Here is a 10,874-nt window from a genome sequence, read left to right as displayed (position 1 = left end):
ATTAAGAATATACCTTAGAATTGAATTTAAGCTGTGTAATCTGCCTGAAGATTCTAATCAGTTATTTACCATGAACTAAATTCAAGATTTCATGATAGACAATATTTTTGATACAACAAGTATGTGATTTCTTTTTTACAAGAGGTTTGATAAAAACTTTTATATTTTCTCTTGTTCTAACTCGAGACAATGTAGCATACAATTGACCGTGGGAAAATACAGGTTCTGGAGGATATAAGTCAACAAAATCTAGAGTTTGACCTTGAGCTTTGTTAATGGTCATTGCAAAACAAGGACAAAGTGGAAACTAAGTTCTTTTAAATGGTACAGGCTGTTTATCGCCTTCAAGTGGAATGAATGTAATTCTAGGTAAAAATCTTGCTTTCCACAATATTGTCCTGTTCCAATTTCAGTCATAATAACATTATGATTAAAGTCATGACAAATAAATCTAGTCCCATTGCATAAATCTTCTGCAGGATTAATATTTCTAAGCAATATAACTGGACAATTTTTTTTTCAATATGAGTTCATGGGGAGGTCTATCGTTTGGAGCTAGACTATTCAAACAATTTTCATCAATAAATCCTTCACTTTTATCAATCACTTCATCAAAACTAAAATATATAACTTTCTCTCCCGGAATTTGGTTAAGCAACTTATTGTTTATTAAATCTACATATTCATTTTTTGGGGTTAAATAATTCTATTCATCATAATATTTAGGTTGTCTCCATATGTCTGGAAATTGAGAAACACAATGTCAATTAATTCCTTCAGTGATTTAAATTCATCTTCAAAATTGATGGTAATATCTTCAGCAAGTGTAATCATTTGGCATGAATGTATTCTCTCAATTCCATTCCCAATGTTCAGCAAATTTTAACAAAATGAAATATCTAATTTAGCTCTCATATTTTCAACTAATGGTAGCTGTGTAAAAGAATGTCATAAATGAAAAAAAAACTAAACTTGCCTTCATCATATCATCTTTTGTTCCTCTCTGTACTATCGGTAAAACTTGAAGAAAATCTTCTCTACACACAATTACCTTTCCACCAAAGGGTAATTGACATTCAGTAATGTTTCTTAACATTTTATCTAAAGCCTCAAAATCATATTTATGAACCATTGATGTTTCGTCCCAGATTATTAGCCTAGTCAATGCTAAAAGTTTACCAAGAAAATCGTTTACTTACCGAATAATGCATATCAGAACTTAATTGAAGCAGAATTTTGAATCTTGAATGTCCTATTCGACCAGCCGGTAATAAAGATGCAACTACACCTGATGATGTTGTTGCTAATGTGATAAGATTTCAAGATTTTGCACCAAAAGTAATGCCTTGTACAAATACATTTTTTTAGTACCTCCTGGGTCATCGATAAAAAAATTTCATTCTTATCATTTAAAACACAATCCAAAATAATATCATAGGCATTTTGTTGCTCTTTATTTAAACTCTTAGTATAATGTATATCCAACTGAAAATTAATATTGATTGTTTTTTTAGCAATCATGGTTTCAAAGATATCATCATCATTCATAATTAAATCAAAATCTATCAAGCACAAATCAATTATATTCTAAATAACACCTTCTAAGAAAGAATTTATACACTGCAAAGCTTTCATCTCAACACCTTGTTGTGTTAGACCTTTATGTAAATAATCTTCTATCATAAAACCCTTAGACTTGTCTAATAAATTCCTTGGATTTATAGGGCAACACAAACTCAACACATTGGTAAAAAGTCTTCGCAGTGATATGGCATTTGGTAAGCAACTGCTTCAGATAAACACATGTCAGAATAGCTATTTCCACCAAGAAGACCGTGTGAAAGTGCTGTTTCATAATAAGTAGATAAAACAACACCATTGACTGTTCTTAAATCTTCAAAAGATTTTGGCGCTTTAATATGATTTTGTAAAACTCTAAAAAAATACCTCTCACTCTCATATAGATTAGCACCGAATATTCTACCAATAACATCCTTGTTTTTTCTGGGACTCCAAATTCGCGTGGATGCATCCCATACAAAATAGGTTCGAAATTCTTTATACAATAGAGTTTTTGCCTTTTCATTTGAAATATTCATTCTAAAGAATTCTATTAACATTGTTCGGTGAAAAAAGTCTTTATTTATAACTTTTAATAAATCATTTGTCTCATTGTAATTGTAAAGAGATTATTGTAGGAGATATATCGAATAAATCAAAACTAAATATCCTCCATATAATTTCAGGTAGAGATATCTATTTAGCTGTTTGGTAGTTTGAATCTCATCAACAAACTGTTCATTTGTTTCTTTATTTAAAGTAAAATGAATGTTTTCATGTCCTTTATATACATATTTGTATAGATATTTAACAGCCTTAACAGAAGAACATACATCTATATTAATGTGATAGTTATATTTAGTTAAAATGTAAGGATTATATGGTACAACCAATCTGTTGTCCAACATATAGCCTTTTACTTTAATACTTACACCATCATTGCAACGCTTGTAAAGTGGGTAGGAATCATTACCCAACGAAGTATTTTCAACGTAATATCTCGGATACTTATTCTTTTCAATTCTTTTCTATACAACCATTCTTAGGATTCAAATTTCCACAAGGACCATGCATCATAAGTTTTACAACAGTAGCATACAAGTAAGGATATTTATTTTTGTTCGGTATTTCAAATGTACAGAGTTCCGGATCTTAGAATTTCTTTTAAATATTAGGAAAAAATGAGCGTGAGGTAATTCTCTTTTCTGGACTTCAATCACATAAACATATGAGGCAATAGGACGCAACAACTTTTTCTTAACCAAATCTGTCTTTAGTTCCTCAAGTTTGGCACGAAATATTCATACAAATAAATTTGTCCTATTCTGTATTTCGTCACTGTGTTTCAATTCACATTTTATTTCAGGTCAATTTGGATTACATATCATTGTCAAAAACACACCAGGTTTACCATATCTCTGAACTAAGACATTGCATCCATAAATCTTTTAGTTAAGTTTCTAGGACCCCAAACAAAATCAGAAGGCAACACTAATGATCTACCAATTTTATAACCTCTATTTTCACCATTTTATACACTATCTACAATTCTCTGATATAGTTCAGCTTTTATAACCTTTTGGTCATTACAAAAGTAGTCTAATCTTGCTGTTTCAATTTTAACATATATATTTACAACATATTGTTATAAAAGTCTACCAGCATGTAAAAGAACACTATTATAATTGTTTACACACCTGATCTGAAGCTTGTAACAATAATATTCCCAACATGATACAGTTATTCGTTTCTTCTTTGCCTTCAAAACTGCAAGAAAGAAAAGCATATATCAACAAAAACTTCATTCACTAAATGTAATCAATAAGATAAATAAATTAGTTAAAAAATAGAAATTACTATAATCGATAAAGTTTACCATAGTCTTTTACTTTTAACAATTGATCCACAGAATGGACATGATTAACTTCTATTAAATTTGACAAATTGGAGCTTGTAAAACACTTACATTTACCTTTTGAATACCTTCATGTCATCCAGGTTCTCCACACGAAAAAAGTAGTGAATATTGAAGAAGATCATAACAACCATAATAGTATTGAATTTTATATGCATTACCCAAATGTCCATACATTAATAAATCTCGATCTCTAATATTTGCAGATGGGTCATCGTCAACCCAAACTACAGCCATTTGTTCTGATGTTGGCAAGTTATATACTCTTTGATCAAGATCAGGATTAGACCTCAGTAAAATACGACATTATTCTAAATCACTAACTTCACTTAATGATCGGAAAAACTTTGAATGGAGATTTTTGTTTAGAACATCTATCAACTTTCTTAAAGTGAACTTATAAAACTTGTTCGAAGTATTTAGTCTATTACAAATTTCATTTTCAAAATCATAAAAGTATAACTGTAAATACATTGGATTCTCATCCTTTGGTACAAGTAAGTTTATGAAATGGTATATTTGTTCTTTAACTTTGGAAGTATATATACCTTTATTATTCTTACACAATTCTTTATCATACTTAACATCAAATGAAGTGAATGCAAAATGATTGTTGTAACTACGAACAACTTTTTTAAAAGCTACAACCTCTTAAGATGTAGAAGTAAATAAATCATACATTTCACGTAGCATATCATATAACTGTAATTTGACTTTTCCATCACAACAACAAAAACTTTTGCTTTCTCTGTAGAATTTTGTTGCACCACAAGGACCACAAATTTTGCAAGATGGCAAAACAAAAGGTTGATGAGGAATACTTTCTTTACCAATTTGTTCTGTATATTCAACACTAACATGAACATCACTTGATTCAAAAGGTTGATTAGCATCACCTATGAAAGAAAGAAAGAAAAAACAATTTGAAAAAAGGAAAGTGTAAGGGAAAAAAGCATTCTATCTAAATAAACTAAGCATAATTGTATATAAAAAATGACCAAATTTAGTTTATTACAAGCACTTACCAAAATTAAAACAAAAAAAAAATCTCTCCGAACTGTGCGAAGAGACGAAGTCTTTCCGCACTCTCCGCACAATGTGGAGAGACGGTTTGCTATCTCTCCGCACTGTTCAAAGAGTTTTTTTTATGACAAAATTATAACATATTGTTGGTGAGATCAAAAGCTAAAATAAATACAAGCACAAAGAACATATAGCATTGAAAAGTACTGATAAATATAAAAATAAACCAACGGAAGGTCAAGTTGCACTTCATGCATAAGATTTAACTATAGCAAATTCTTTTACCAAAAGTGAGATTGAAAGCTAAAACAAATACAAGCACAAAAAAGATATAGAATTGGAAAGTATTGATAAATATAAATCTCTTAAATTGAAGGTCCTTAAACGTCGATCAGAATGAAGTGCAGAATGAGGTTGCACTTCATGCATCAGATTTTTCAGTTGAGGAACATTAAGCTCAGATTTTAACCATTCAACAGAAAATACTTAAGTAGTCACTCTACCTATTTTTCAGGGTGACGATTCATGACGCAAATTTATGTTCTTTACTTCGTTCATTCTCAAGTTCCCAACTTATTGAGATATTTGACTAGTCAAATTGATCTCACTTATTGATGAATCAAAGAACCATTAAAATTATGAAAAAGATGTTTATAACCATATCAAAAGATTTAAATGAAATACATAGTGATTAAGCGGAATTTAATTCTCTTCACAGTTATACTATATAATTAAACTTGACACGTGGTTCGTTCAATATACTCCAAATATACTAATGTCACATTTAACTATTTCTATAATATAGACAAATTACAAACCTAAATAGTAAATTAATCAACACTACAGCCTTCCAGTACAAGGTGTCAATCCTCATACGTTGGTTGTAAACAAATTATTTATGATCAAAATATAAGTTTTGTCATACTATATTTCTCAACTCAAGCACTCAACTTATATTAACACAAGTGATCATATGCACTTTAATTTGCATGTTCAATAACAAATAAATGCAATAAATAAATAAAATCACAATTTATTTATTACAAATAATTATTTTATCATAACAAAACATACTATATAGGCACACAACCCAACACATGGAATACTATAAGAGATATTATTTGAATTGGAAACCCAATTTTAATGTGAGTATTAGGAAATATAATTAATGTTTGATTTAATAGCTTTTATTAGATATTTATTTCTTAAATATTAAATTTGAAACCCTATATAAAGGGCTTTTGCACTGTAATAAAAACAACCATTGATTATATGATAAATTTATATTTCCTCTTATCGTCAAATGTTCTTTTCTTTACATTCGTTTCTTTTCTGAATTATTCGCTGACAAATTATACGCTCCTGCGTCAAGGGTGGGAAGGAAAAGAAAAGTGAAAGTAAAATTTATCATCTCGGGATGTAATAAAATACTAAACTCTTGACTTCAAAATTAATATCTCAACTATCAACTACGCAAAACTCCTGCTATCCTAATTGTTGCATTGAGACCAATTACGAAATATGGATATGACACCCTAAAAAAGAAATAGTACCTACGTATTGTTTCCCATTGCAATCTAAAACCGTGTTTATGACCAAACGAGCCTTCAAAAGCTTCTTCAAGCAAAAGACGGTTTACTCATACTTTTCTGTTTGGAATTTTGCTAATTTTTCAAGTCCCTCTAATTCTTTCACCAATAAGTCCATCTTTGCAACAATTTCCATCAACAATGAACTGCAAGTGATCTTGAATTTTTCATCATTTTCTTGTGCTTCTACTGTGGAATCTGCGGAATATATTAGGTTCAGTTGCAGCTTCATAGATTGCAATTTCGGAGTTATCAAAACACTAGCACGACATCTTTTCATCTTCTTAATACTTTCTCCAAACTCTCTCAAAATCCACACCAGTGATAGCATCACGATTTCAGTTGGTTCCTTCGTTGCCTGGCTCATCACTGATGAAGTCTGGCCATCGAAATTAAAATCATTTAAGTAACATACAAATAAAGAAATTCAAATAAATAAATATTTCTTCCTAAAACAAGATATCTGGTTCTAGTATCGCCACTGAGAGGGCAACGAAAGAAGAATCTTGCTTGTACACAAGAGGTAGATCAACATGATATCATATTATATAAAGGTCTTAATTCAACGTCCCGCTGTTTGCTACTAATGAAAGTCGTGTATATTCATGCATGTGAAGTAATATGTTGAAGTTTCTTCTCTTACACGTTAAGCATTTAGAAAAACACTTGTGTGTAACAAACCTTTTTCGATGATTGGAGATATCCATAGAAAGTAAAAATCATTGCAGCAAGCTCACCAAGAGTTTCTCCAACTTCTAGGTATTTTTCCCATGGATGAAAGAATCCAAACTTTCCGTGCCAAGGTTCCCATCTAGCGAGGTTTGCCTGCGGTATATGAATAAATTTTGTACCGATGGAAGTGTACCATGTGAGAAAAATTTTAGAAAGGGAAGGGAATGTACATATAAATAAAAGATCTCCATGACATTCAGCACAATAAAGCATTGTATGTCGTAAAAAGTTCTTTATAGCATACAGTTGAACACCATATAAAGCAATACTATAAAAAGTAACTCACTTTTTACGGTGTGCATGTGCAAAGCATAAAGTATGTCATTTTTTATGGCACGCCTTTAAGAGAAATATAATAGTTAAAACTTACTAGTGATTCCTCATTGGTCTTTGAGTGCAGTATAGACTTGCAGGTTTGCATAACGGTACTTTGTAGGGTTTCCGTATCATTGGGTATTGTGTAAAATTCCTCCAAGCATCCTACACAGAGTCGGCTTAAGTATTAAGTGAATTATAAGGCGGTCGCCTATGGACATTACATTTACTTCACTAATTTTTTGTTATTGTTTTAAAAAAGCTCCCTTGACGATTTTGCCTATTTTTTCCAAATTATTTATGTTGCCTCTGACCATAAATGTATAAAAATACAGCATTTTAAAACCTGCAATTTAATTCATATAAGCTGACTAGAATCTGATAGTTACCGTCAATACAAGAGGCAAGTTTTTCAAATTTGAAGGCTGTAGAGTAATGAAGTTCATCGCTTGCCCACATAGGAAAGATGAAGATACTGATGCATATGCAGATCGCCAAGCCCATACCAACTGTGGCGAGTCGGTCCAGGGCTAAACCCACGATGATTTCTGAGCGTACAGGCGATACAAGGACAAGATTGAAGGTGAGAATGAAGATCATCACTGGATAATCGTATCTCCTCTTGATTTTTGGAAGCTGCCTCATATATGTTGCAACAGTGCCTGTGTAATATAACTTACTTTAATGTGGCTTGACAAGGTTGAAGAAAAATGGTCTAAAAGTAAGCCTTCTTTTTAAATAAAGTTGGAGCTGATAATCATATTAGGGTTACACTACACATAATACATTTACATAATCGTTTACATATACATGATATGTTAAGATATGATTGAGTCAGAATTTTTTCTACCAAATAATAATAATAATAAAACTTTTTCATTTTCGATTTGAGACACTCATCTATATGTAAACCTAAAACCATTATGTATAAGACGCATTATTTAAATAAATTTTGGCATAGTCAACCCTCTACTTAATTTGGATCGCTAGATATATTTTCTTCCGATTTTTTCTTAATGTAGTTGTGGAGGTAAATGTTTTAGAGTGTCTTAATCTCTCTTTTGGAGAGTTATTATGAAACGTATTCCATATATTAAACTCTTCAATCCAAAAAATTATGATTTTAATAGAGATTACATATTTATTTGTTTATAATTGTATAAAAACACCATTTCATGTCTAGTACAAATTTACTTTTTTTCTTCAAGTAAGTACTATGTGAAAATTTAATAAATAGATGAGAGTTCAACTTCATCTACTTTAACAGCATATATAACCATATTATCTAAAGTATATTATAAGTTGATATAGAGACAAACTTATATAATTATATATTGTGAAAAACTAATTTTACTTCATAGTTTGAGATAGAAATAAGAAATATGGATGTAATGCAGGAAGGATGAATTTTATATACATACCAAAAATAAAAATAGAAGTGCCAACAACAATAGCTTCAAACATCTCTCCCCTTTTATTTGCAAGAACTGCAGCAAAACACCCTAATCCACCACCTACTATAGTTCCAATTCCTCGATATATTCCCTTGCTAAGTGTAGCGCCTGATCAAATTGTTATGAAAGCAGACAATGTTAATTTCATTCACAAAACTCAAATGAAAGGAATCCAGTGAAAGTGGAATTTGAGTTTTCGAAATCAAAACGATATTAAATCAAATCCCGAGCTTGGTTTGGTAAGCTTAAAAATTGAAACTTAGCGTATAAGGATATAAATTTTACGATATGGAATTTGTTTTAACTAATCTATTTTTTAGGTCGAATTGAAATATGTTTCCCATCTGAAAGAAATATGTTTCCGGCCTAACATTTTTCTTAAGATGGTCAATTCTTCGTGAAAAATGAGTACTATAGTTGACTTGAGTGCAACTTATTGAAATGTCCCTTAAGCAAATTTGAAAGGATTAATCTCGACAACAGAACTTGTCTGAATTGATGATCAAGCAATGTCTTAATTGGCTAGAACTCTCATTAACTTTATCCAGTTTGTTGAGAATGTCTACATATTACGAGAGTTTTATAACATGTTAGAAAAGAAAGTGGTACGCAGAAGAAAGGACAAAGAGATGAAAATTAAGATTTTTTAGTAAGCAAAAAGTGGTGGATACCTTTCAGTCTCCAATCCGTCTAAAAGTGATATCTTCACATAACTTTCTTAAAAATCACTCATTTGAAAATTTACTTATTTACTTACAAATAAATATTTTAAGCCAAACATGCTCATATTTCAGGAATTGGAATTTTTTAAATCAAAATCAATTTGCTACACAGTAACACAAATAATTTAAAAATAAAATGGTAAATTTATATACATATTTTATAACTCTTTCAAATTGTCTGATTTGTTGATTATAAAGTCAAATAAATAAATATGCCTCACCTCTAATAGCTTAATTAATTTAAGAAGTGGTTCAAATATAAAAAATTGAAGAACTGAGTTCAAATATCTGTGTTATCCATTTATTAAAAAAATAAATAAATAAAATTCATGTTTTAGGCTTTTGATATAAAAATAAATCTGCCACCACGTGAGATGAATTATTTAAAAATTTTAATTAAAAAAGTTTGTTCTTTTTTGAGGTGGTTTACTAAAATCCATTTCATTTTTGCGTATCAGGCACACAGTTATGGTATGTTTGGAAAGTCGGGTTGAACTATATTAGTGGATGATATTAAAGATAAAAAAATTTAAAAGTATTATCCATTATACTCTATAATAGTACCATCATATGTGTACCAAATATGTTTTTAGTGTTCAACATTAAAAATAAGATTTACATGTACCAATTAAACTTTTAGGGCATACTTGATTGCGAGCATGGAATGAAAATAATTTTTAAACAATTCAATTGTCTAAAACTTATTTATATGTAAATTATTAATTAAATGTGTTTAATTGATTTAGTTTTTAATTTAGAAAATATTATACTTGTCTATTTTTTATTAGTGGATTTATGAGAAAGAAAAAGAGTGAGTGAATTACATAGAAAATAAAAATATCCACCCCCTAAAGAAAACAGTTTTCTGTTTTTAAGGAAAATATGATCATGTGATAAAAAATCAAAAATATTTTTCATGAAAAAATTGATAATCAAAGATTACAAAAGTTTAGGGATTTGAATTAAAAAAGGACATTTTTCATGAAAAGTAAAGCCAACTAAACTTTGTTAGATCATAATTCAACATTTTGGATAGTTATACAATACCTGCAAAGAATTCAAAGACGAGGACAACGGTCATGATGGCCCACATGGCATTTTCTCCCACACGTTCGAACAGAGGATCAAGAAGATACGAAAGTGTAACCAAAACCAAAGCAATTCCAAACTTAACGCTATGAATCACTTCTCTTTTGCCCCCTATATATGCCATTTCTTCAAGGGAACAGACAAAAGAAAAATTGCTTTTCTTTTGCTGATCGATCATATATAATCAAGTTGTCTATGTTTGCGATGGAACTTGTAAGTTTAAGCTCATTATATACACAAATAGTTTTGATTCATAATTACCATGCTCCCTTCCAACATAAATACGAGACTTATTTTCAAACCCTACATTAATTCAGTAGTTTGGCCTTTAGATTAATTTGTTTGACTTTCAGACTCAATTAGCCCTACAAAATCAAAGGCAAATTTTGTCCCTATTCACTTGAAATAGGTATTTAAGTTGACTACGTATTAGGTGAAAGGTTTCTGCTCATCGAATGCACCACATACCTAATTT

General features: G+C 30.1%; 1 protein-coding gene across 1 annotated transcript; it reads right to left on the bottom strand.

Annotated features, from left to right (window-relative positions):
- Positions 1–5,843: 5,843 nt before the first annotated feature.
- Positions 5,844–10,579, bottom strand: LOC111369250 (aluminum-activated malate transporter 13-like). The gene is made up of 6 exons (XM_022990706.1): positions 10,358–10,579; positions 8,556–8,696; positions 7,524–7,796; positions 7,190–7,299; positions 6,769–6,912; positions 5,844–6,466 (listed from the first exon to the last, which is right to left on the bottom strand). The coding sequence occupies exons 1-6, from the start codon at positions 10,575–10,577 to the stop codon at positions 6,134–6,136; spliced, it is 1,221 nt and encodes a 406-aa protein (XP_022846474.1). The 5' UTR covers positions 10,578–10,579; the 3' UTR covers positions 5,844–6,133.
- Positions 10,580–10,874: the final 295 nt, after the last annotated feature.

The sequence above is a fragment of the Olea europaea genome, chromosome 20 (genome assembly GCF_002742605.1).
Source record: "Olea europaea var. sylvestris chromosome 20, O_europaea_v1, whole genome shotgun sequence".
NCBI lineage: Eukaryota > Viridiplantae > Streptophyta > Magnoliopsida > Lamiales > Oleaceae > Olea > Olea europaea.
This window is presented reverse-complemented; position numbering and strand designations above follow the sequence as displayed.

Bases quoted from the DNA above. Each gene is read 5' to 3' on its own strand.
- LOC111369250 (XM_022990706.1), bottom strand. From the start codon at position 10,577: ATGATCGATCAGCAAAAGAAAAGCAATTTTTCTTTTGTCTGTTCCCTT. The intron at 8,697-10,357 runs GTATTGTATAAC...CAATTTGATCAG, and splicing joins CGTCTTTGAATTCTTTGCAG to GCGCTACACTTAGCAAGGGA. The intron at 6,913-7,189 runs GTAAGTTTTAAC...CATATACCGCAG, and splicing joins AGACCAATGAGGAATCACTA to GCAAACCTCGCTAGATGGGA.